Genomic DNA, 25,506 nt, shown 5'->3' on the forward strand with positions numbered 1-25,506 from the left:
TGTCGAAAAAGAAAGGACCCAGGTCGAAAAAGAAAAAAGTCCTTAGTTTGTCCCCAGTGGACCTGCTGAATAAGCTTCTGTAGTGCCATGCATCAGTGATGGAACATCGGTCCATGGAAGAATGGACGAGCCGGCACTTCAGGTGCACTGGCACGCGCGGCGCATCCAATTCCACCTGCCAAAACGACCCTAGCACCCTAGCGAGGGTGCAAGCTGGGTGCGAAAAATATCTACCCTGTAGAGCCACCTACTTAGCTCGTAAACCCACACTAAGACTCTCTTCTCGTCTTCTGTCATTCTTTGCTAAGCACGCCTTGGTCCTGCCGGAACCTGCCAGGCTCAGGCGGCGCACCAATTGTTGGCTCGCAAATTCCCTTCATAAGACTGGTGCCAAGGCCTTCGTCTGTCCAGCACCAACTGCACCGCCCGGCTGCGAAAAAGAGGCTGTGCGAACGGCCCTTTTTGCTGCCACTCGCTCACACAAAACGCTATGTTTGCCAGAGCCTGACTGGGGGTGCACGAGGGCAACTTCACCCATAGGGAACCCGCTATGCTGGGGGATTACCAATTAATTTCACGTAGTTAGTGTCGTTGCCCTGACCTTTGCATTTGCGTAGGCTGCATCTTGTCCTGTGCGTTTCGCCTGTGGCATCTCACTAAGCGTAATCAGTGATTCCTTCGCTGCTGCTGCTGCTGCTGCTGCTGCCCCCACTGCCCTTTTCTGTTCATTTCTCGCATCTGCGCCGCCTTATCAGTTCCTTATATCTTATCCTCTTCCGCACTTTTCCAATTCCTCCGATTCATCCCTCACTACAACCATGTCCCTCCAGGTGCCGAGAGACGACAGAGACGACGTTTCTGTAACGTCCATCACCTCGGTTCACTCGGACGTTCCACTTCAAAGTCGCCTGTTCCAGCTTTCCGTGGGCGACCTTTCCCTGCTTCACGATCCAAAGTCTTTGGCTCAATTACGCACCCTAGGCGGTGTAGACGGTCTTGGTGCTTTGCTTCATACTGATCTTGCTCGTGGACTTGATACTCAGGATCACTCAGATAGAATCGAGATTTATGGTACTAATGTGCTACCGACCCGTGTTGCCAAGGGCTTTTTCCAGCTCTGTTTAGAGGCCATGAAGGATAAGGTGCTTATTCTTTTGACCGTGGCTGCCATAGTTTCCCTCGCCTTGGGTCTTTATGAGACTTTTGGCCAGGATACTATGTATGACGATGAAGGTATGCCTATGCCCAAGGTTGACTGGGTCGAAGGTGTGGCTATTATTGTCGCTGTGATCATCGTTGTGGTGGTTGGCGCTGCAAACGACTACTCCAAGGAGCGCCAGTTTGCTCGTCTTAACGCTAAGAAAGAAGACCGTGATGTCGTGGTTATCCGCGACGGCACCCAACGTATGATCTCCATCTATGACCTTCTTGTTGGTGACATTATCAGCTTGGCTACTGGTGATGTGGTGCCTGCTGACAGTGTGCTCGTCAATGGTGAAGTCGAATGCGACGAGTCTGCGCTCACTGGTGAGTCTGAAACTGTGGTTAAGAAGTCTGCCAACGAGGCCTTGGCCTTTTATGAACAGTCCTTGGCTGAGTTCCCTAACGAAGATATCGGATCCACCGCTCTTAAGCTTAAAGATCCTTTCTTGATCTCCGGCAGTAAGATCCTCTCTGGTGTGGGCTACTCTGTGGTCACCGCCGTCGGCAAGCACTCTATCCATGGCAGGACCATGGGCTCGCTTTCTCAGGATAACGGCGCCACGCCTTTGCAAGAAAGATTGGACAACTTGGCTACTGGTATCTCCAAATATGGTGTTTTGGCTGCAATCGTCCTTTTCATTGTCTTGTTCATCCGTTTCTGTATCAACATTACAGGTAGCGGTCGTTTCAGCGACCTTCCAGGTACTGAGAAGGGTAAGAAGTTTTTGGATATTCTTATTGTCGCCATTACTATTATTGTTGTGGCTGTTCCTGAAGGTCTTCCCTTGGCTGTTACTCTTGCTTTGGCTTTTGCTACCACTAGAATGGCTCAAAACGGTAACTTGGTTCGTGTCTTGCGTTCCTGTGAAACTATGGGTGGTGCCACTACTGTCTGCTCTGATAAGACGGGTACCTTGACGGAAAATAGAATGCGTATTGTTACCGGTTACATTGATGAGGAACACAACTTTGATGATACTCACAATGCTGAAATCCACGCCTCCAAGAAGTCTAGCGAGGTCTTTGCTAAAGTTCCTCAGGAAATTAAGGATGTCATTCTTCCTAATATTATCAGCAACTCCACTGCCTTTGACAATCCTGATTACGATGAAGAGAAAGCTATTAATGCTCGTACCAAGCCAAAGAAGAAGTCTTTGTTAGCTCACATATTCTCGAACCAAAACGAGAAGAGACAGAAAGAACATCAACAGTTGGGTATAATCTCTGAGCCTTACTTGGGTAACAAGACTGAGTCTGCGTTATTGATCATGGCTAAGGACAAGATAAATCAGTTTACTACCAGCAGCCTTGACCAGCAGCGTGATGTCAATTCAAGAGATATCGTCGACATAATTCCGTTTGAGAGTTCTAGAAAATGGTCTGGTATTGTTATGAAGACTGAGAACGGTTTCCGCCTCTATGCTAAAGGTGCTGCTGAGATCGTGTTCAAGAACTGTTCCCATCATTTAGATGCCGATGGTACATCTGTTCCTATGTCAAGAGCTGATAGAGATAACGTCCTCAATACTATTGACGGATATGCTAACGATGCTTTGCGTGCAATCATTCTTGCTCATCAAGACTTCGTTGGCTTAGAAAGCTGGCCTCCTAAGAGTATGGAGGATCCTACGAGAGCTGGACAAGCCATTCCAGAAATGCTTTTGGATATAGATGCTTCCCCACATGATTGCACTGACTCCCTCACTATGGACATCTTGGTTGGTATTCAAGATCCTCTCAAGGAGGGTGTCGCTGAGGCTGTCAAGCAGTGTAAGATGGCCGGTGTTAACGTGAAGATGGTCACTGGTGATAACTTGAACACCGCTAAAGCCATCTCGAGAGCTTGTAATATTCTCACGCCTGCTGATTCATCGAATCCTTACGCATACATGGAAGGCCCAGCATTCAGAGCCATGTCTATCGAAGAAAGAACCAGAATTGCTCCTCATTTACGTGTTTTGGCAAGATCCCAGCCTGAGGATAAGAGAATCCTTGTTGACACCTTGCGTAAAGCCGGCGAAGTTGTGGCTGTTACTGGTGATGGTACCAACGATGCTCCTGCTTTGAAGTTGGCTGATATCGGGTTTTCTATGGGTATCAATGGTACTGAAGTGGCAAGAGAAGCTTCAGATATTATCTTGATGACAGATGATTTCACCGATATCGTTCAAGCTATTAAATGGGGCCGTACTGTCGCAGAGTCCATCAAGAAGTTTATTCAGTTTCAATTGACGGTGAACATCACTGCTTGTGTCTTGACTTTTGTGTCTGCTGTCGCTTCTGCTAACGGTGATTCTGTGTTGACAGCCGTCCAATTGTTGTGGGTCAACTTGATCATGGATACCTTGGCTGCTTTAGCTTTGGCTACCGACAAGCCTGACGATGCTTTGTTGAACAGAAAGCCAGCTGGTAGAAGAATGCCATTGATCAGTGTCTCCATGTGGAAGATGATCATTGGTCAGTCCATTAACCAATTGGTTATCACGTTTATTTTGCATTTTGCTGGCCATCAACTTTTCTTCGGCAATAGGGAGCTCACTAACCATGAAGATAAGCAGTTGGATGCTATGACTTTCAACACATTCGTCTGGTTGCAGTTTTGGAAATTGTTCGTTACCAGAAAATTGGACGAGTGTGACTCGGTTAGAAACATCAAAGACCGTATCACGCTTGAGAATTTGAACTTCTTCCATCACTTATTCAGGAATTGGTACTTTATCGTCATTACGCTTTTGATCGGTGGTTGCCAGGTGCTTATTATGTTCGTCGGTGGTGCCGCTTTTAGCATTGCTAGACAAACCCCAGGAATGTGGGCAACTGCTATTTTATGTGGTCTTCTTTCTATTCCTGTCGGTGCTGTGATTCGTATCATTCCAAACTACTGGGTTGTCAAGATGTTCCCAACTAGAGCTGCAAAATGCTTCTTTTACTATGCTGGTTTTGAGTTCTTGAGCAAAGAAAACAGAAGAAAGCGTGCTGAAAGAGACTTGGAAAAGAATGAGATCGATCCTAATGATGATATCGAACTTTCTGGTGAAGAAATCAAGCACGAACCAATTAATGAAGATCCACAAGAAGGAGTCTCTGGAGCCCCTGCTACCACGACACTTGACCCAAAAAGCCCTAATGGAGCGTCCGAGTCGACGGTCCCTAAGTAATTCTCGCAAGTTGAGAATTACAGCCTTTCCTTTTATTTTTACAGTATTATTTTGCATGCCCACGAAGCCGCTTCGTTAGAGGGCAACGTCTTTTGTATTATAGTCATTTATACACGAATTTTTCACGATCACTTCCTTTGGGTTTCTGTATCAAGCCTTGCTATAAATCTGTTGTAAGCCGGACCGAATGCAGAAAATTGTTGGAACACGGTAGAGAGCTCCCGTAGTTGTTTAATGCTTGTTAAAGTGGCCTCGATTTCCTTTTCTGATTTAGAACGTAATTGGTTCTTAAGGGAGTCGAAAAGTAGATTAAGCAGATGTTGAAATTGGTCAATTGTGACCAGGGAAGGGTCATGTCCAAGCATATCACGAGCACTTTGAAGTACCTTTAAGACTTGTTGTATGTTCTGCTTGACCCGTTTGAGTAAGATTAACGATTCTACGGCTGCCAGCTGGCCACCCGAATCTTTCTTGAGCTGTTCATTAGCCTCGATTAGCTCTTCCTGTAACGTATCCACGGTGTTATGCAATGCTGACACGTAGTATTGTAGTCTAGTATTGTCGTTCGAAACTTCAACTGGTTCTGTCTCCAGCACTGGAGCCAAATTCAGGGAAAGGCTCTTGAGAGCTTCGAACTTGGCCTCCAAGTCTCGAGATATTTCATTTGTTTGGTAATCTAGGTGTGTTATAACATCCAGCAGTGTTGACGAGAGTCGAGTTAGCAGCTGTTTGGAAAACTTGTCCTCTGAGCCAGCTATTGACAGGAAAAGTGCATCGACATATGATGTGGGGTTGAATTTTTCGTCAAAGAACATTGCTAGTGGGTCATTATGGACTTCATTGTCCCCCTTGGTTGTCTTCGGTTCCAACTCGGATGCCATTCTTTCTATGGTTTATGTTCATAGATCAGAATACATAACTAGTGCGAAAGTAGTGAAACCGACAGAAGAGGCGTATCGGGAGCCATCAGTGTCTGGAAGGACTCGGGATTTGGAGAGTAATACTAAAGGATGTGCTATTTAACTTAAACGAATCAGTTTTGGTTTGTTAATCATTCTTGATTATTCAGTGCATATTTTGTCTTTATAGAAAACAGCGACAGTTAAATTCGCAGTTATATAAGAGAATAGCTTTGTAGTTACAGAAACATGAGAAGATACATTTTTGCAAAGAAAACAAAAAATAAAATAAAAAAGGGAAAGCAATCAAAGAACATCAAGAAGAAGAGAAACAACCCTATCAGCCCCTTTTACCAAGCCAGCAGCCATTCCGATAAAAGGCTAATCTGGGGTGTACTATCAGACATACTTCTCGCGCCTCCCCATATTTCAGATCTAACTATATTGCCTCCATTGATATCCAGTAACCATACCATGAAACTTGTGACGGCTCAAAAGGAGATCTTAACGATTATCCAAGAAGTCGAACTGGGAGAGTCTAAAGAAGATAAAATTTGGATCGCCGTCAGAGACTCGACGGATGAAGACCATCTGGACTACGGTGATGTGAAGGTAGAAGGTTCTGAGAGTGGAATGCAATTGTCGTGTGAAGGCTTTACCATCACGAGAAAGGGGCCACAAGCATTCCTCATAGAGCCTCCAGGGAGACTTTGCACTGCTCCTTCCCAAAGCATCGATATCCGTCTGGTTCTGGCGGTTGCATTGACCAAATCCACCAAGACTCTTCTAGTTGGCACGGAGCAAGGTTCGCTCAAGAGATTCGATACAACGACAAGAAAAGAAGTTGCCAAGATTGAAAATGCACATTACTCGAATGTTACCCTCTTACGAACATTCCCATCCGATAAGGTGCTTCTATCAGTGGGCAGTGACTTTCAAATCAAGATTTGGGACATTGAACTAGAAGAAGATAAATCAGCACGTACATTCCGCCACCAGAATAAGAGGATTACTGACGTTGCTCTCATTGGTGGTGGTAGAAACTTTATCCTGACATCCGAAGATGGGTCAGCAGTACTTTGGGAGTGTGGCTCTGGCAAAGTCGTGTCTACGTTCCTACGGATTGGCAACCACAAGGACCCAGCCCTATGTGTGGTTGTCTGTTCCACGGATAGCGCACTCTCTGCGTCCGACATTCTTGCCGGTGAATCCCAGTACGAATGTGAAGATAAGGTTATGTACGTCGGTTACGGATCAGGGATCATCCAGGAGTTCCGTATCGCGAGCCATAGCCAAACAAGCGTCAAGTTCAAGAGAAGTAAGGACTCTCCAGTCACTGCTCTAGTATCCCCGGATGAACACACCCTTGTGGCAGGATATGAGGATGGAACCATAGTCGTATGGGATAGAGATGCACAAAGGGCTAAGCACGAAGTGTCTTTTAACCCCTCCTTCCCTATTAGCAATATGACGATTCGAGCCAGTAATACACTAGTATTTGACAATGGGCCTGAGCTGCTACTCACAATGGATCTAAATAGCCTTGACGTGGGGCAATTGATAGGCTTCACCGAAGCCTTTACGGTGCAGCTGATAGCAGCAGTGAACAAGACCATAGTGGTGGCCACAGGGGACGAGATTGCAAACTACTAAATAGATTTAATCTAAGTTATCAAAACTTTATTCATATATAAAGTGGACAGTAAGAACACCAGGCTCGCTTACAACTTGGACTTTGGTCTTGGGTCAATCTGCTTGAAGACGGACTCAATGGCGGTAGCCTTCATCATGTTACCCTTGACCTTCAACTTACCGTTCATGAAAAGCTTCTGGCCGTTAGCCTTACCACCGGCCAACTTAACGAAGTCAGCGTCCTTCAACAACAACTGGACGTCAGACTTTGGAGCAGAGTCAGCCTTGGCAATGGTACCCTCCTTTTTGAGGTCCAAAACCCAGGACTGGTCCTTGCCCTCCTTGTTCTTCAAGGTGATGACAATGACAGCCTTGACACCGCCAATAGCCTTCTTCTTGAGCTCAGGGTCCTGCAAACCGTCGTACAATTCCTTAAGGAATGGGGAAGAGTTAAATCCATCAGCAGTAACGTCAGACATGATGCAATAAATATAATAAGTATTGGTTATAGAAAGAAAGTTACAAAGGTCGCGGGGGGTTGCCCACTATATATGCTTTTCCACCCACGCCTTTCACATGGTCCAGTGCCTCGGTTGCTATGTGCACTTTTCAAATGGGCTTCTCCACAAAAAAACCGTCGCTGCGCCAATACACCACGCTCATACTAGGCGAGCAAGGCAGATTACCCTATGCTTGTACCTAAAGGGGAAATCGGACCAGAGAAAAAAAAAAAAAAAAAAAAATTCCTTGCCTAAGCCGTTACTACCGAACCCTAGCGCCGGCGTCACCGTTTTTCTTCACCTCCTTGTGAAGTAACGCTAGTTGTCACATGACCTTCTTTTTCCCTGTGATAGCTGGTTTCGCAGAGAGTGGGTTTAGCCTGTGAGACGTTGCAGGCCACATGATATGGTGAATGGCTGCTAAAGAACCACTGGCTACAGGGAGATAGGATATAAGGTGGGGGCGACGGGAATTTGGCCGGGAAATTCAAACCCATATACTACTCAGAGAAAATTTTACTAGGGCCACTTTTTTTCTGCCTCTTTTTATGTCACTTTCCGCGAGTTTCTGCCGTTCAACTACCTATTTGCCGCCGTTTATTGGTTCTATGGGCCTATCTTAACTACTTCCCTCGCGAAAAACCGCGACCTCGGTGAAAAATAACTTCTCCACTTTTGGCCTCACCTTTCACGCACCCCTCCATTGCGAGCACTTTCACCCGCGGTCACCATGGTGGGATGTACGGGTTTGTTCACCGTCCCACTCACCACTTTGTTTCCCTCCACTGGTGCCACTAGCACTTGATTTTTCGGCTGCTCCTATGCACTACTCATCGCTCTACTACCATGTCCTTTAAGTCAGCCAGCTCCAGAGCCAAAGCCAAGGCCACGGTAAATAAGCTCTTTGACGATGTATTGCCTGGATCTACGCTTCTACCCCTGAAGAAGGTTTCTAGCTCCGCAGCTAGTGATTTTGCTCTGGAAGCCCGCAAAAATCGTCTCACCAAGGCTGAGGTCAGGAAGCAGAACAAGACTGAAAGAGCGAAGCAGAACAAGGAGATCAACAAAAGGCTAGAAAAGGATAAAAAATTCCAAAAGCTTGTCAAATACAATGTCATTAAAAGTCACAAGGGCGCTGCTGCAGCCATGACTCCAGAGGAGGAAAAGTACCTTAAGAAGCTTGTGAAGAAAAACTCCAATGCATTGAGGCGGTCCGCTGATGTCAACGATCCCGACATCCAAGAAGAGATCGCCGCTCTCCAGCAAGAAATTATTGCCATGAGAGATGAAAAGTACGATAAGTCCAGAGATCGTAAACTTGATGCTAAGTTGCTGGCATTCAATGACAAGATCAAGTCAGGAACGTTATCATACCCAGGCCTTACCCCTGGTTTGGCACCTGTGGGTTTGGATGACGAGTCTGACGAGGAGTAACGGTTATGTTTTGGTTTATAAGGTCTATAATAGAAATACTAATTACAGGTTGGCTAGCGGCCCGTCTCGTAGAGAATCTGGCACACATCGCACGCTTTCTTCCTCACGCTTCTCTTCTTATCGTCAAGACAAACTCTGAGTTTATCTCTCGTGGTTGCTTGGTACTTCACTATCTGTGGGATTTCCACACTGGTAAAGATACCTTCAAGGCATTCAAGTGCTAAGAACCTGATCTCTTCGTCATTCACAAGCTTTTTGCCAATCACAATCTTGCGTGTGCTCAAATCCACAAGCTTCACCACGAGGCTATCAATGTTCTCAGAAATAAGATCTGGGGACTCCGAGATGATGACCTTGAATGTGTCCAACGAAGCTTTTAGAATTGTGGCATTTTCAATACTCAAACCATTGAGTACCAATGGAAAGACTTCCTTCAAATGGGGCTTTAAAATCTTGGTGGAGATGTTCCCGATGATGATAGCCAAAGTTCCCAAGAGAACTTCCTTTCTGCCATCTGCTTCGACCGTATTGAACTTTTCAAGTACTCTTTGTAAAATATTTTCGAAGATCTGTTGCTTGTAGAGAAGCTTAACGTTCAAGTTCACCACACCCGAAATGATCTTCACCTTGCTGTTCTCTGGGTTCAGGAAGACATCCAAATCAGCCATTAAAATGCTGAAACAACGCGAGGTTTGCTTGCTGTATCCAAGGTTCTCAGAGCTGAAAACTTCATCCAATAGCTTATTCAAGTACTCTGCACCTACCAGGTCGCTTCTCATAATTAATCCCTTGAGAATCCATGTGGCAGTCTCCAATGAATTAACATCAGTTTGGAAGTCACCAAATAACCTCTCAAGCACTTCGCCATTGGTCTTATCATTCTGCGAGGTGAACTTGTTCACTAAGATGGCAATAACCTGCAAGTAGCCCATTCTGACGAACTCAGCATTTGCTTGAGATGCCAATTTGATAGACTGCTCAATCTTTTCATGAGCATCAGATGGGAAGCTGCAGCTCTTATCAACTTTCGCAAGAACGTGCTTGAGAATTGCAATTTTTGCTGAAGGGGAAGCAAATACATCGATCAGTTCGCCACCGGTTTCATCAAGTCCTGAAAACTTACCCACAATGTCTTGCAAAATGGCCGGTTGTTTGCTCTTTTCTGTGTAGCGAGTGATGAGACCAAGTAACTGGCCACTTAACTCAAGAATGGCCGCATCATCCCCTGACTTCTTGACAATTAGATCCAAGAATCTGGGGACAAAATTTTTGTACCACGTATTTGTCACGAATGGCTTCACCGATTGAGTTTGTTTAAACGAACTTATGAGACAATCAATGATACTTCCAAGCTGTTCATGGCTGCAATCCTCATAGTCGATTTTGTTGAGAAGTCTAATTGACAAAACTTCCAAAACTCGGTAATTGACGCATAACTTCTTAATAATATCCAAGATATTAGTGTCGGCAATATTATCCAATAAAGTAGGCAAGATCGTTTCAATCACACTGCTGACATGAACAGCAACTTGATCCTCAGGACCTTCGGTCATGATACGTACTATACCATTCACAATCTCGGCAAGGAAAATATCCTTTTCCCAGCCAGAATTTCCAGATTGCATAACGTTGATCAAGTTATCATTAAGCCAGCCAAGGATAAGCAGGACCTCTGTCGTTAAAAGGAAGTCTTTGAGCAATATTAATTTCACGAGCTGCTGGGTGATTTTGCATTTCAAGGTTTTGTCCAACTTTGAGGAAGTCTGCAAAAGCTGTCCTAAGAAGATTAACAAATGATCCTTGTACTCCAATAACCTTGTTGGCAGGCCAAGAACTAGGTTTGCGGAGAAGACGAAACCAAGGTTGTCAATAAGATCTCTTTGACGAGCGACTGTAAGTGAAACATCGATTTCCATGTCATCATCTGATTGTTTCTCTTCTTGAAGATCACTTCTTACGTACTTTCCCCATACGTCGAACGAGAACAAGAAATCCACAAAGCCATTGTAAACTGGGACCGAAACACTTCCAAGAGAGCAGATGAGAAGCGTAGACTGCTTCACAGTTTTACTGTCTTCTGACTCGAGGTTTGACTTGAGGTCGCCTTTGACTGTTTCTACCAATGATTTGACCAGTTCCTCGGAACCGGATAGCTTCTCAGCCACTCCACTTAAGGTCTTGAGGGTCAATATCAAGGTCTTGTTGTCATCAGTATCGTCAATGGCCTCAAAATCAGGTGGTATAATGTAGGATGCCTGAGGTTGGAATATCAGAACATCGTTATGCAATATTTCGAATTTGAGAGCTTCCCAAATGGTAACCCAATACTGTTCGATAGTCGATGCACTATAATTGGTAACACACAAATAAAGAGTTTGTAAAACATCGTTCCTCACAGAGGGATTAGTGGACGTAAGCTTCTCGAAAAGTGAAGGAAAAGTGTCTTGAGCAAATTGGGTCTGGGAAGCGATAGTCTTTCTCAACTCGAGCTTTAAATCTGAAGCAGTAATTTTATAAGGATCATTAGCAGGTGGGGAGAATGAAATAGGGAAGTAGCAAAAACAGACGTCGAACAACTCAGTGAGAAGCCCATCATGCACTGAATTTGTCGTCCTATCTTGGAATTGGAACTTTTCATTGATCGCCATATTGAGTCTGAAAGACATGAGCAAATTCCTTGGATCTTTTTCTCCAGATGCAACATGTATGAATGCTTTAATAAACGTTTCCAGGAATTCTGGGTTAGTGAAGATCGCCTCTTCATGCAGCTTCAACAAGGTCAGAAGAAGGTTGAAAGCTTCGTAACGAACCTTGGCCAAATGCTTACGGGGCTCGTAAACATCTGTCACCGCTTTCACCAAAGTTGTAAAATTATCATTGACATGCGGTAAGAATTTCTTGAACTGCACTAGCGAAGTCAAGGCGGCGAGTATATGGATGGTGAGTTTCTCATCTTCGAACTTTCTCACCAAGAACTGTACCAAGACGTTAACATCCTGGTTAGTCAAACGAACGGTGTTTATCAGTAGCTCAAGGGTAGAGCTCAAGCAGTTGACCGCATAACTTCTTGTAGTTGGGTCGTCAGATGTGAGAGAGGGCCCTAGCACTTGGATGAACTGGAGTAGAGTTAAAGATCCCAGCGCAAGTCTTTCTGAAAGTTTTTGGGGAGCTTCACTAGACAGCTCACCCGATGCAACTGACGCAATGAACTGGTTAACTAATGTAGGAGCGTCGTTAGAGGCAGACATGGCGTACTCTAGTATTTCATTGAAACGGCGGTTCTTAGGTATTGGTGATCTGGTGTGCGCACGTCCACGATAAGATACAGAGGCTTGATGGCTTATGTCAGACAGAGGGCCCAATGGAAAATACCAATTACACTTTGAATCTTCATTACCAATTCATTACATACCTAAGACGTTGTAGTAGGATCTTTCCAGTTCGCACGCCATTAGTAAAAGACTTACCACTAGGTAACCAGCACACAGAGCATGTACAATGTCACTACCAAATTAGCCCTCTAGGAGATACAGGGAATGTTCGTTGCCAATGGGAGATACTGGGGAATCATATGGGTATGGCTTGGAGACCTTCACTGCAGATCCCCTAGGCCATTGCCTTGCCAACGCATGCTATGAAAAATTTTTCATAAAGAGATCGGCATGCTAGAGTTTAAACATTACGAGCTACCCTGGTATGAACAGATCTAATTATGCTATCCAGACTAGAATGTTGATCACCAATGGCTGCGAAAAGGGCCATCCCAAGATACTCCAACAGCGAAATACAATGGCATGGCATTAACGGCTTAAAATTTAAGAAAGAAGGTTTACAATAAAGAATTCCCGCAATCCACGATAAAACTTCCACTTTTTCTGGAAACACAGCCTGAAAAGCTGTCCTTCTGTGTGGTTCCTCCTAGCTAACCGGTACCAGGTAGTAATGAGAATTCGCGTCAGACAACAATAGCTGAGTCGCCCCAACCTCCTGAAGGTACCCGAAGCTCCGCGACCCCTTCGTCAGTAAGTCTACGCGTGATGGCTGTTTTATCAGTAGGGTTACTATTTTTTTTCTTTGTAGACCAAGCGTTTCGAATTTCTTCAACCTTTTCTTTGTGCTACTTCTTAGACTCCCTCTGGTGGTGCGTCAAAACAACCTTTGCCTCGAGAGCCTCGCAGCGCGACTTAACACTAGTAGTTGGGAAACCGCTGATCTGAAGTTCAAACGTTTATCAAACGACCGTGGTACTGAAGCCACAACACCACCTTAACGCATCTATAGCCTGCTGAAGAGCCCAAAATAGTGATACAGACCACTCTTCCTTTGTTTTTGTCATGATTGAAATCCCCACTTTGGAAGAGCTGGGCCATTCGAGACAAGAGCTCAGGCAGCTAGAACAACAGTACGACCGCTTGTCGCTATCAGAGAGTTTGAAACTAGATAATGGGGTTCCTCCTCAAGACTCTATTCCTGAAGAAGGCGAGCTGCAAACTCCTGAACCTCCACAGACGAATGGGTTCCACGATGAGAGTACGCCGGACCTTGGTGTGCTACAAGAAGCACCAACTTTGAAAGAACGTTCAGAGAATGACTACTCCGAACCATCCAATCTGCATCAGAACTTTAACCCAGAGACTCCCATTCCTTTAGGGCCTGCTTTCGATTTTAACCTGCCCCAACTGGCCATAGTAACTGCTCCTCAACTTGTGAATAACCAGATGTCCCCGCTTCCCTCAGATCAATATTTTTCGAACCAGTACCAAAAACAAGTGGGCCAGATCCCTTCCGAACAGACGATTTACGAAAATACAGATGCATTCATGATCCACCCAAGCACTCAGCTGCCTCATGACGAAACAGATCCATCCAACGCTTCCTTAACGCTATCAGACTACGCGGCAGAGGTGGAGAGCCAACCTCAAATAATGGAGCGTACGGTATCTCAAATGACTCCTGTTCGTCCTGCTAGAGACCGTTCTGCCCTGGCACTGGGACCACATCCTCTACGAAAGATGGTCGCATCGTCTCCAGAGGACATCAACGCTGAGGCTCACATGGAGAGCGTCAGTGATTTTGAAGCACTCGATGATTTTGACACTTCCGGACAATTCAATCGCTTACCGTCATCTAATTCTATGGGGTTGTCCCATTCACAGCTGCAGACGTTGCAAACGCCTCAACCACCTCAAGGACATAATTACGTTGAACCTTCTCCTCAACTTCCTCCTCCACTTTCAGCCAAGTCGCTGAAACTTGCATTTTCCCATAGAGACGAATTTACTCAGATGCGCCGAATTATGGCAACTGAACAGAAGACACCCGCAGAATATACTCTCCACATAGTGTTTACACAGTTTGTTCGCCACGCCGAACGTAAGTTGAACCTATGTCTTGAATACCCACTACTGGAAGAACCACCCATCCTTGATTTATTGGCACAAGGGTCTGACCCTAATTTTGATAATATCGTGTCTGCGCTTGGTTACATTGCAAAGAGAAAGTCAAAACCAGTCATCGATTCCGTTATGTTTTGGCGCAAATCTAAAAGTGAGGTTGCCGCTATGGCTGCATCTGAAGTTGAAAAGATTTACTCTGTTGCTCAAGGTGATTTGGCAAGAATTGCTTCCTCAGCTAGTAGTGCAAGCAAGTACTCACAACAATCTGTGCTGCCCAAATCTGCCAAGCCTCAAAGCAGAGGCAAGAGAAGCTTATCTCTTATGCATACTAAAAGTCTATCAAAGCTAACTCACAAAAGAAATAATTCTGCTTCTGTGGTGCCTACGACTGCTGGTGATAGGAGACCTTCTCTTGAAGTACCAGGTACTGAATCCCTGGAATACGCTCGCCAGAGGAAATACTATGATGATCAAATATCCCAAGCTCGCGATACAGCTATCCAGGCCGAGCGGAAATCTCTTGCATCAATCTATATTCTATGCCGTGTTCTAATTGAGGTTGTCAAACAAGCATCATATGAGGCAGTCGGAGACGATTTGGGAGGAAAGCTTGAAGAGATTGTCTATACTCAGTTGAGAACTACCGATCCTGTAACTACCAGGGAGTCATTCGTGAGGCTGGCTAATTGGAATTTATTTGCCGAGCTTCTAGGATATATGTCTGAGAAGCGCTTCTTGAGTGTGAGTGATCGTTTTATTGCGGACTTGGAAAAGGTACCAGCATCTGTGAAACAGATCGATGAGCCCAATATCAGGTTACTTATTCATGGTATGAAGCATCTTCGACTCTCTATTTATCCGTTGGAGAAGTTTGAGGAGAGTGCTGAATTTCTTCAGTCCATCACTAAGTTTTTCTCCACATCCCAGAATCATAGTATCCTAATTGCATACGCCAAGGTTTTAAGCAATCTTATTTTACCATTAGCGACCCTGCTTACGGCTGAAGCGAATCATCCACTTTGGGTTGAGACGACTACTAAGATATTCAATAAGGCATCCATGGTGTCTAATTACTCGTCATTGAGAGCAAGTAATGGTGCTCCACCTGCGGTTTCTTCGACTACGTCCATGGATGACTCTATGACCATCGACAATGACTGGGGCGTCTCTGTTGAATTAATGACATCAGCATTAGTCGTTTCATCAAAAGAGCTTTTCTCGAATCACTGGTTTGAGATCCTTGAAGCTAACGCAGCAAAACTTAAGCCTAAAGGGGAAATCGCAGATAAAACGAAGCTCATGGTTTGCGCTTCAAGACTTCTATGGGTGTACATGAACCGACTTCCGGACACGCTTAACAATACAATCAAGCGTCTTGATAGCTTTTTTGAGTTCCTCTTTTTCGGTCCTCAAGTCTCAGGTAAGAAGCAGTGGATTGTGCTAGATACGGGGTTGATTAATGCCTTGTCTGAAGTTATTAGAATTGTCGGATTCCATCATTTCAACTACGTATTGGACAATGTCATTTTGAAGCTTTTAAGAAGCAGTTTCAATGGTCTGACCCTCGAGAACGCTTCACCCGAGAAGCTCATCTTGGTGATCGAATCATACATGCTATGCTTGAAAGATTCAAAACTGGGCGATAAACCAAAATTTCCTACGGATAAAGTCTTCCAGGAGGAATTTGCATTCCAGTTCTTCCCAACTGATAACCTCAGAAAGAGCAACAAAATTGGACTCTCACAGGAGCAGAGTACCGAACTTCGCAGATGGAATAAGTTCATGTTTGACTTCAAGAATATCAAGAATTTCGAATCACACGAGGATATCTGTCGCACGATCGCCGTTCTCTTTAAACTCCTTGACAACCGCTGTGGTATGTCTGGTTGGACAAGCTCAGAGGGTCCTGCAACTTTGGGAAACAGCGTCAAATCCTCCTTTTCGAATTTTCCATTTGGCTTGGACTTCTCTTACCAAAATTCTAGAGACGTTTACAAAGACTTGTTCGCTGCGACTATCAACGCCTGTCCTTGGTCTATCATTCCGCTTGCCAGCGAGAAGAGTGGTTCGGGTATCGGTATAACTTTCAAGGCCTGTGCTGAGATTCTCATAAGAAATAGCATTCACCATAATGTTCAGATTGCCAACGCATCTGTTAATGCTCTTTTCAAGTTAGCATCACGAAAGGGTGCAGGTGAACTTATAGCGACCTTCGGTAAAGTCGCTTTTCGACTCACGGAGAAGCCTGGGCCTCATTATGACTCTGACTATTTCAATTCGGAGGAGTTTTTGAGGTTGTTGAGAATTTACGTCGAATTACTTAAATGTTGGTCGATGCAATTTAGCCCAGAATCCGACGAGTTTACACCCGACAATGGTGACGGTAATGAGCTTATGAACAATGATGTTCTCAATGACTTGTATCAGATTAACCATAAGGCACCTGATTTGACTAATTTAGAGGCACCTGCTACCAAGTGGAAGCCTTCTGAGGAGCTCGAGTGGAAAAATATTGTGACGGTTATCGAAGAAGTCGAGGGCAATGGTCTCTTCTTCTTATGTTCCCAAGACAGCCAAGTTCGTGCACTCTCTCTTTCGATCTTAAGAGTTGTTGAACAGTTCGACCAGTCATTATACAATCTTACGGACAGAAAGAAGGAACCTACACCTGGATCGCACGGCTCTGGATCTATTAAGGGCCATTCAAGAAATTCTTCGAAATATGTGGCAGACGAAGGAACGAGATTGATCCATGTTCTCGAGGAAGTTGATCTAATGACATTGTTGAAGCCACTCAAGCGTGATTTGAGTGTTCCAGAACGAACCAGACTTTCCAAGATCAAAGCAAAGAAGGGATTGCTTGCTAAATTTGCATCTTCAGACCATGGTATTGACAGTACCATTTGGTTTAGAATCTATCCGAGGTTGTTGGACATATTCTTCGAAAGATGCCCCATGCCTGTGGCAATGTGTCGCTCTATTGTCTGTGTCAGGCTTGTGCAAATGCACGAATTGGTGTTAGAGTTCTCCGACAATTTCAAGAACTATACTTCTTCGCTCTTCACTCGCAGTTCCACCTCCACTCCGCCAGAGATCCTCATTAACCAATGGAAACTTTACTTGATATTTGCGTGCTGTTCCTTGACGAGTACGAACGATCAAAAGATATCATTCCCCTCTCAGCCAACACATGGTCATAAGAAGCTGATGACGATGTACATCCAGCATCAAAAGATCACAAGTGCTAAATCTGTTTTCCGAATGGTACTTCCTTTGCTCCAGTCTCTTCAACCTATGATCAGGGAAGCGGTGATTGCTGGCTTGAGCTCGATTAACATCAATATTTTCAAAACATTGGCAGAGAATTTACCGGAGTCTATGAATGATTGGAACCCTGATAGTCGCAAAAGAGATGCTGCCGAAGACCGCGTGAGGATAGAGATTGTTCATATTTTGAGCATTATCACAAGTCGATTCAAGTCCAACAACCTTCTTTATTATGATGAGAACACAGTTGCGAACTTAGTTTCCATCATTAAGAACGTTAAGGCATTCTTGTCAGTCACTTTTGTCCAGACTCTGCCTGACTTTCAGCGTTTGAGATGTTATTTTGCCGCTCTTTTGGAGAATGTTTTTGTCGGATTGAAGGAGAAGCTGGATCTCAACACCTGGCTTCCATTTGAAGCTCGAATCGGTTGTTTCAATTATTTGAAGGAGTGGTGTGGCTTTGGCGATTCCAAGGATGTTCTCGAAGAAAGAACTAACATGATGACACAGGCAGCACAGCTGTCCAAGGAACCAGCCACAGCTGTTGGGCTTCTTGAGATTGACATTAAAGCTCTTCATATCTCCGCCTTGAGCTGTATGGCTACTATATGTTCAGGTGCTTTGAAACAGTCCCTTATTGTTCCAGGAAAGACAGCAGTTCTTTCTTTCGATATCAAAAGTGTCATGTCATGGGTGCATGAAATCATTAATTCAGCCAACGAGAGAGTTCACGATATGGGTAAGACCGCTCTCATGAACATTATGGACGTCAACATTAATAGTGACGACATTTACGAGGAGGTATTGAGGCAGTGTTATAATCCCGAAAATTCCATTAAAGTCAGGGAGGTTTACTACACAAACTTGGTAACTGCATTCTTGAAGCATAGAGACATCGAGAAGATGCCATATGATTTATTCTGTCTTTCGACTTTCTTAGTTGGAACCGACAGCTATCAAACTCGTGTATCAGCCATTGAATGTCTTAAGTCCATTGAAAGCAGGTTTCTTAATACGACCACTGCAGACTACTTCACTGAAAGTGTCTGTTGCACCACCATGGTCGTTTACAAGAAGGTGCTTTTTGAAATTTCAGTTAAGCTTGCTTCACTTCATTCCAAGGATTCATTCACTTACATCAGTTTCTTGACCAAATACTTTAACCTTGTGGATAATCCGACTAGACGTGATATTTTGGCTTGCTTGCTTCCATGGGTTCAGACGGTCGAGTTGAAATATAGGAACAGAGAAGAAGGCTCTACCGAGGTATCGGAACCTCAATCATTGTCACAACCGTTCAACAACGAAATCGACGCTCCTTCTCTTATGGTGCTCAACAATCTTTTCGAAATTACAGTGAAATTTAGCAAAAAGATTTCCAATGAAGTTGAAGCTTTATGGGTGGCCTTGGGTACTAAGCAAAGCAATTTCGATATTATCGTTGAGTATATCATGAGAAACTGTCTTGAGCGGAGGAATTCTAGCTTCGTCTCCTACTCGAGACAAATTATTGCATACTTGGTGTATTCACAGCCTGATTCATCCGTCATTATCGGAAAGATGATTGGAAACTTACAGCCTAAAGCCATGGTTCCACATCCCTTATCCCAAGCGGCTTCCAAGACTGCTGATGTCGTCGAGGGTTTTCCTTATACTGCAAATTTAACTGAGTTGCTTTCCCACAATACAAAAGAATCGGCATTTTCCCTCGGTCAGTTATCGATGGTGTTCTTGGTGGATTTGTTTAGGTCGAACAACGAAATGATCATTCCGCATTTACCGTTGCTTTTACATGTTTGCTTTTCATTGCTTGACCATTACTTTTACGTGGTACAAGAACAAGCCGCATCCCTTCTTATACATTTGGTACACTCAATAGCACCAAGCAGCCCGAAGTCAGCTCAGACCATTGATATTTTGAGACAAAAGGATCATTTCAAGTATCTCTGGGTTTACGATGATCTTAACAATGATAAGAAGGGAGGCATAACCCCAAGGAACATGGATACACTTGTGAGAAAGATCCTTGAGATATTTGCCCCCTCTGTTCCTAACTTACAAGCTGATTGGAGCCGTGTATCCTTGAAATGGGCTACAACATGTGCTGTGCGTCACATAGCATGTAGATCATTCCAGATCTTTAGGTCACTTTTGTCCTTCCTTGACCAGACAATGCTCAAAGACATGTTACATCGTCTTTCGAACACAATTGCTGACGAGTCAGGCGATATCCAAGGTTTTGCCATGCAAATCTTAATGACATTAAATGCCATCACCGCGGAGCTAGATTCTGAGAACTTGATTGATTTCCCACAGCTCTTCTGGTCCAGTGTTGCATGCTTATCGACCATTCACGAGCATGAGTTTATCGAGACGATTTCCACGATGTCTAAGTTTGTTTCGAAGATTGACCTTGATGCTCCTGATACCATTTCATGTCTCATTTCGACGTTCCCACCGAAGTGGGAGGGTAAGTTTGAAGGTCTTCAGCAAATTGTCATGGTAGGTTTAAGGTCCTCAGTGGCTTGGGAACCAACAATCAAATTCTTGGATAAGCTCAACCATTTGAGTGATAGTGAGATCATTGGTTCAGGCGATCACCGTCTTTTCGTTGCAATCATTGCCAATTTGCCGAGGTTCCTTCATGCTCTTGAAGAACAAAATGTTACACCTGAAGTGGAGAAAGCTTGCGATCTTATTGGAGAAATGGCTGCGGTATGCAACAAGCCAGCATTGGCAAGAATTCTTAATTCGTTGGCCAAATCGAGATTCAGATCTAAAAAGGACTTTTTGGTGCAAACCATTTCGACCATAAGAACGAGTTTCTTCCCCGAATACGAAGCTCAAACCTTGGTACTTTTACTCAGTTTGCTTTCTAACGAGATTTCATGGGTCAAGCTTGAAACTTTGAACATTTTGAAGCACACATTCCCGCTTGTTGACTTACTGAAGGATGAATTTGTCGGAGTGGGAGCAGACCTTATTTCTCCATTATTGAGATTACTCTTGACAGAGTACGCAGAACCAGCACTTGAGGTACTCGACGAAGCTGTGGTTATCTCAGGTTCGCAGCTTGACAAGGATATCTTGAGAATGAGTTTAGGAAACTCATCTATGAAGAAAGAGTACGAGCAGACTGCAACATTGTTTGGTATACCAGATGAAAGTGGTTGGGCCGTCCCAATGCCGGCTGTCACTGCTGCTAGCACAAGGAACAATATTCACGCTGTTTTCGAAACATGCAATGAAAGCTCGACTGTCGAAGAGAAGCATAAAGATTTCGCCGATGAGGAGATTGAGTTTTTGATGGAGGACTACTACGAACCGGAACCTGACCAGACTGACGCAGCTTCAACTGCAAATGAAGTTCCCGGAGCTACTCTTAGTAATATGTGGGCAGCATTGGACGATTTTGATTCCTTCTTCACCAAGGATACAGAACAGAGGGCCCAGATTGTATCCAATTTGGCCACCAATGGACGGGGATTCCCAGGGAAGGCAGCAGCATACCACGCCCACTCTGCATCCATTGATACTAAGGAGAGCAACAACAGCGACTTGGCTTCACCAATCGATTCCGCTCCTCATGTCTACGACAAGAAGGCTCTTGTTATCTTGAATAGAAGTTTGGCAAGAACCCAATCCAACACTTCCTTTAAGAGCAGTTTGGCAGATAACTTTGGCAGCCCAGCCGCCTACGGTCCTCTGGAAAGTCCTGGAACAAGAAGATCATACATTCCTTTCCGGAGTACAAGAGTACCTAAGAAGCAAGACTCCTTTACTACACCTAAAATGAATCCAGGCACCCCATCGTTCGAACAGCCCGGCATGAACAGCGCAAAGACACTAAAGGGCAGCCCCTCATTGTCTCTTCATCATACAAAGACAGGAGGCTCTCAAGAATCTCCCGTGGACGCTTCCAAGCTTGAATCTTCTACGCGTCTAGACAATCTTCTCGGAGGAGGCCGCAAAAGGAACAAAAAGTAAGGCTCTATGTATCATAGAAGGCCTCATAAGGACATTATATACAGTAATTTGCACCCATTCTTGGATCCCGTGACTGAACTTTGTAGTTCCTGTGTCTAGCACTCCATGCGAAAAGCAATGGCGGAAAGCTTTATAGGACGAAAAAAAAAAAGAGAAGAGAGCGTAAATCTTCAGAAAGTCCGTTCTTCATTACAATATGCCCCAAAGAAGCAACAAGGTCCAGATAAGGCCAAACAGAAGGCCAAGCAAAAGGCCGCCGAAGAAAAAGGCTTCGGTATGAAGAACAAGAACAAATCCAAGAAGGTGCAGCAGCAGATTAGTATGATGAAGAGTGGTGTTGATGGTGGATTGGCAAAGAAGAAGGAAGCCGAAGCCAAGAGAAAAGCCGAGGAGAAGAAAGCTGCCGAACAGGCCAAGAAGGAGGCTGCTGCATTATTTGGTGTCCAACAACAGAAAGTTCCATTTGGAGTTGATCCAAAGTCCATCTTGTGTGAGTTTTTCAAGAATGGTGTGTGTTCGAAGGGTAACAAGTGTAAGTTCTCCCACGACGTCAATGTTGGCCGTAAGGATGTTAAGAAAGATTTGTACACGGATGCTAGAGCAGAGAAGGAGGCAGACACAATGGATAACTGGGATGAGGAGAAGTTACGAAAGGTCATCTTGTCGAAGCATGGTAATCCAAAGACAAGTACCGATAAAGTCTGCAAATATTTCATTGACGCTGTGGAAAACGACAAGTACGGTTGGTTCTGGGTTTGTCCAAACGGTGGTACGGAATGTATGTATAAGCATGCCTTGCCTCCAGGATTCGTCTTGAAGACCAAGGAACAGAAGAAGCTCGAGAAATTGGCTAAGGAGTCCGAGCCAGAGATCACATTGGAGGAATTTATTGATTTGGAGAGAGGAAAGATGGACAGATCTAAATTCACGCCTATCACTCTAGATTCATTCACCCAATGGAAGAAGAAGCAGCTTGAAAAGAAAGCAGAGAAGAATAAGGAACAGAACAAGAAGTTGCAGACAGGTAGAGAGATCTTACAGAAGAAGTTCGCCGATAAATACTACACTGAAGAAGGCGGCGACGAGAACGAAATGGATTTGTCTTCCTTCAAGCTGGCCTTGCCTGATGAGGAAAAGTTTAAAGATTATGGTGATGGTACTAGCACCGACTTCAGCTAGATCTGAAGTTGCGTGCTGACAGAGGGGTTTAGGGATGAGACGCTGGCTCAGTGCGAGTGACGTTGTCATCAACATATCATTACTGACTACGCATAGGGGGAGAGGTGTTGCTACCTTAACATTTACCCTCGACACATACATACATACATGGCTATTCCTTTCGGGATGGTCTCGGACGAGTATTTAATGGACGACATAAAATCTATCTTTTAATTAGTGTCTCTGTCTATCAAGGTAAGTCATTGTCTCTGCGAAGAACGTCTTTTCATGATCCTCAAAGAAGGCAATGTCGACCCCAGCACCATCGAGTAATTCAAGTGCTTTAGTGAGACGTTGAAGCCATATAGCGCCCTTCTTATCATAATCTTCAAGCTCGTAATAGCTTGAAATGTCGTGAATGCGGAGGAGATTAATTTGGTGATCGAGATTATCTGCGTGGTCTTCAAACGTAGCAGGCGACGTTGTTCTCCTTGGAAGTGGCGGTGGTGTCTCACCCCTTTGCTCTGCAATATGTTCATGCAAAACTTTAGTATCAGTCAGACTACCTTGGAGGTATCTTCTCTCAGGAAGTGGCGGTACTTTATTGACAGTTGAGCCTTTCAAAGCCAGCGGTTTCTTAGGAATTGCTGGTGGAGGTTTCTTAACCGGTGTCACTGTCTTCTCGGTAGCGTTACTTGCTGATGATGAGCCATCGGAAAGGTCAATTAAATCATCAAGCGGTGCCTTCGGCTTCTTCTCCGTAACTTTGGGGGATTGTTTTCTTTTCCACTCTCTCAAAAGTCGTTTCATTTCCTTTAAGATGTTCGAATCATCAACATCGGATAATGAATCTTCTACCGCACGGATATAAATTCCCCTGACTTGACTTGGATAAGAAACCGCAAGATCGACGTATGCCTCAAAATCATGTTCTCCTGAATCTCCCACACAAATGAAAAGTTTCTCCGGAAAATCATTCAAAATTTTAGAAAGCGATGTTTTCTTTCTTGAACTTGATGGCTCCATTAGAGAAGAAATGATATTGCCAGTGTATTGCTTCAAATGGAAGGAGCCTGGTGGAAGTTGAACCTGAGGCACATACTCTTGAATAACATTAAAAAATTGCCAAGGAGAATTAGAAACATAGAAAAACGTAGCATTGAAGCGGGCGTGGATGTTATTGAACCATGAAACAACCGCTTTGATCTCCCAAGACTCAATCTCACCTAAAAGTAAGCGCCTCATAAGCTCTCTCTTATCACCTATCACTCCTGTAAGCTTGACAGTGTCATCAATATCACTAATAACACCGTATCCATTGTATTCAACATGATGGATTTCTTGAAATGCACAGACCGCTTCGTCGATCTTACTCACAACTTGTACGACTGAGGGAGCGTACGACACATCGATTTCTGCTTTGAAATGACCATTAGGGTCGGTCACAACAGACACCAGCCGTAGTTCTGTAGCTTTCAGAGAATCAGCAGCACCAACAACGATAGCAAGTCCCGCGTTAGGTATAGACCTGGCCAAGAACGAAGAAAGACGACTTCGAAGTCTTGCATCAGAATCTCTCAGTTGAGATGATGCCGAAGTAGCTCCAGAGCCATTTGATGCAGATGTTGATATTGATGCACTGTCAGATTCATCTTCTGTGGCGATGTTCTGAGATAATGTTGGGTCATGTTCGAGACGATCTACGGCCACTTGGGCAGTATCGTCATTAGAACGAGTGACCTGTTTAGCCAAGGATAAGACCAATCTGTTTTTCCTGGACATATTTCCTGGACACCACATCCATCCTCGAACAGTGACAATGTACTTGCCATCTATCTTTCTTGTGTAAGATGGGTATAAGGTAAACTGGGTATTACTAGGCAACGAAGCCACCATACCATATTCATCATATTCAATCGCTCTAGAACCGATTCCAGAGGCAAACAGAGAAACTGAAGTTGTTATTTTGGGGATATACGTGTCACGAGTAGCTCTTGCAAAACCGAGAAGCCGTTGTCTTCTGCTTGTAGGAGTGGCTGGAATGGATGATGGCGAAGGGGACAGGGACGGAGGAGTACCCGAGGAACTAGCATAGCTATTTGGGTCTGACATTCTGGAAAATCTAAGGCTCCAAGGCCCACGGGTTTTCAATGCACGGTAGTCTGTGTAGAAGTTCTTGATAAAGCGAAACGAGGGACGGCTGGAGCGAGGACGGAAGAACCTATTGATAAAAGCAGATGGAGATCGAAGCCGAGAACCAAGGCCTGATCTTAAGTGTTTAATGTATTGAGGTCTCAATTTGACTCGACTGAATTTCCAAAAAAAGGGCAGGTTCAGAAAAAGGATGAGTGTTCGCTTAAGGTAACTGGAGCGTATGTTGCGACAAGTGTATGTAGAATGGACTATTATTGTCAGTTTGCAACTGTAGTGCGGATGAGACAGGATAGTACCAAACGAAGAAGGCATGATAAAAAAATGGAAAGTGGCTTTGAAGAAGTGAGGTTTCTTGGACAGGTTATTCATTAGAGGAGCTACAGAGAATTGGCACTTGTTAGCAAAAAATCCAAAGAACGAATATAAAATGGTTGGTGGCTTCTCAGTGAGCTCACACTATAGAGACAGCAGTTATACGACACTGGTCTACTTAAGGTTCATTGAAATAGAATTTGAAGGAACAAGAACTGAAGAACTCTTTTGTTAAGAAGGGGTATTTGGAATGACCTCTTCTTTAAAAGAAGTGAGGTCGTGGTGACTGTTGGTGCTGGTTAGTAATGGTGTATACTCACTATATAGTCCATTTCCTGTAAAGACAGAGTAACTTCACAAATAACGACTTTCTGTGAACCACATCACGTTTGAAAACCTTCCAGCC

General features: G+C 44.4%; 8 protein-coding genes across 8 annotated transcripts; 4 read left to right on the forward strand and 4 right to left on the reverse strand. All coding sequences in view use genetic code 12, as the record gives it.

The window, feature by feature from the left end:
• Positions 1 to 818: 818 nt before the first annotated feature.
• Positions 819 to 4,361, forward strand: PMC1 (calcium-transporting ATPase; the record flags this gene model as incomplete). Its single annotated transcript, XM_025483940.1, has 1 exon — positions 819 to 4,361. One exon carries the CDS (start codon positions 819 to 821, stop codon positions 4,359 to 4,361), a length of 3,543 nt encoding a protein of 1,180 aa, XP_025342155.1.
• Positions 4,362 to 4,489: 128 nt separating this feature from the next.
• On the reverse strand, positions 4,490 to 5,242 carry CXQ85_000184 (Golgi transport complex subunit; the record flags this gene model as incomplete). Its single annotated transcript, XM_025483941.1, has 1 exon — positions 4,490 to 5,242. The coding sequence occupies one exon, from the start codon at positions 5,240 to 5,242 to the stop codon at positions 4,490 to 4,492; it is 753 nt and encodes a 250-aa protein (XP_025342156.1).
• A 492-nt stretch (positions 5,243 to 5,734) lies between these two features.
• CXQ85_000185 (WD40 repeat domain-containing protein) lies at positions 5,735 to 6,913 on the forward strand (the record flags this gene model as incomplete). Its single annotated transcript, XM_025483942.1, has 1 exon — positions 5,735 to 6,913. One exon carries the CDS (start codon positions 5,735 to 5,737, stop codon positions 6,911 to 6,913), a length of 1,179 nt encoding a protein of 392 aa, XP_025342157.1.
• Positions 6,914 to 6,981: 68 nt separating this feature from the next.
• On the reverse strand, positions 6,982 to 7,371 carry CXQ85_000186 (uncharacterized protein; the record flags this gene model as incomplete). The annotated part of the gene is made up of 1 exon (XM_025483943.1): positions 6,982 to 7,371. One exon carries the CDS (start codon positions 7,369 to 7,371, stop codon positions 6,982 to 6,984), a length of 390 nt encoding a protein of 129 aa, XP_025342158.1.
• An 867-nt stretch (positions 7,372 to 8,238) lies between these two features.
• On the forward strand, positions 8,239 to 8,826 carry CXQ85_000187 (uncharacterized protein; the record flags this gene model as incomplete). The annotated part of the gene is made up of 1 exon (XM_025483944.1): positions 8,239 to 8,826. The coding sequence occupies one exon, from the start codon at positions 8,239 to 8,241 to the stop codon at positions 8,824 to 8,826; it is 588 nt and encodes a 195-aa protein (XP_025342159.1).
• Positions 8,827 to 8,879: 53 nt separating this feature from the next.
• On the reverse strand, positions 8,880 to 12,074 carry MET18 (Met18p; the record flags this gene model as incomplete). Its single annotated transcript, XM_025483945.1, has 1 exon — positions 8,880 to 12,074. The coding sequence occupies one exon, from the start codon at positions 12,072 to 12,074 to the stop codon at positions 8,880 to 8,882; it is 3,195 nt and encodes a 1,064-aa protein (XP_025342160.1).
• A 1,086-nt stretch (positions 12,075 to 13,160) lies between these two features.
• On the forward strand, positions 13,161 to 22,655 carry CAS4 (Cas4p; the record flags this gene model as incomplete). Its single annotated transcript, XM_025483946.1, has 2 exons — positions 13,161 to 21,472; positions 21,629 to 22,655. 2 exons carry the CDS (start codon positions 13,161 to 13,163, stop codon positions 22,653 to 22,655), a joined length of 9,339 nt encoding a protein of 3,112 aa, XP_025342161.1.
• Positions 22,656 to 22,868: 213 nt separating this feature from the next.
• CXQ85_000190 (phosphatidate phosphatase) lies at positions 22,869 to 24,746 on the reverse strand (the record flags this gene model as incomplete). Its single annotated transcript, XM_025483947.1, has 1 exon — positions 22,869 to 24,746. The coding sequence occupies one exon, from the start codon at positions 24,744 to 24,746 to the stop codon at positions 22,869 to 22,871; it is 1,878 nt and encodes a 625-aa protein (XP_025342162.1).
• Positions 24,747 to 25,506: the final 760 nt, after the last annotated feature.

Source organism: Candidozyma haemuli (assembly GCF_002926055.2).
Source record: "Candidozyma haemuli strain B11899 chromosome Unknown A_2014730914, whole genome shotgun sequence".
Taxonomy (NCBI): domain Eukaryota; kingdom Fungi; phylum Ascomycota; class Pichiomycetes; order Serinales; family Metschnikowiaceae; genus Candidozyma; species Candidozyma haemuli.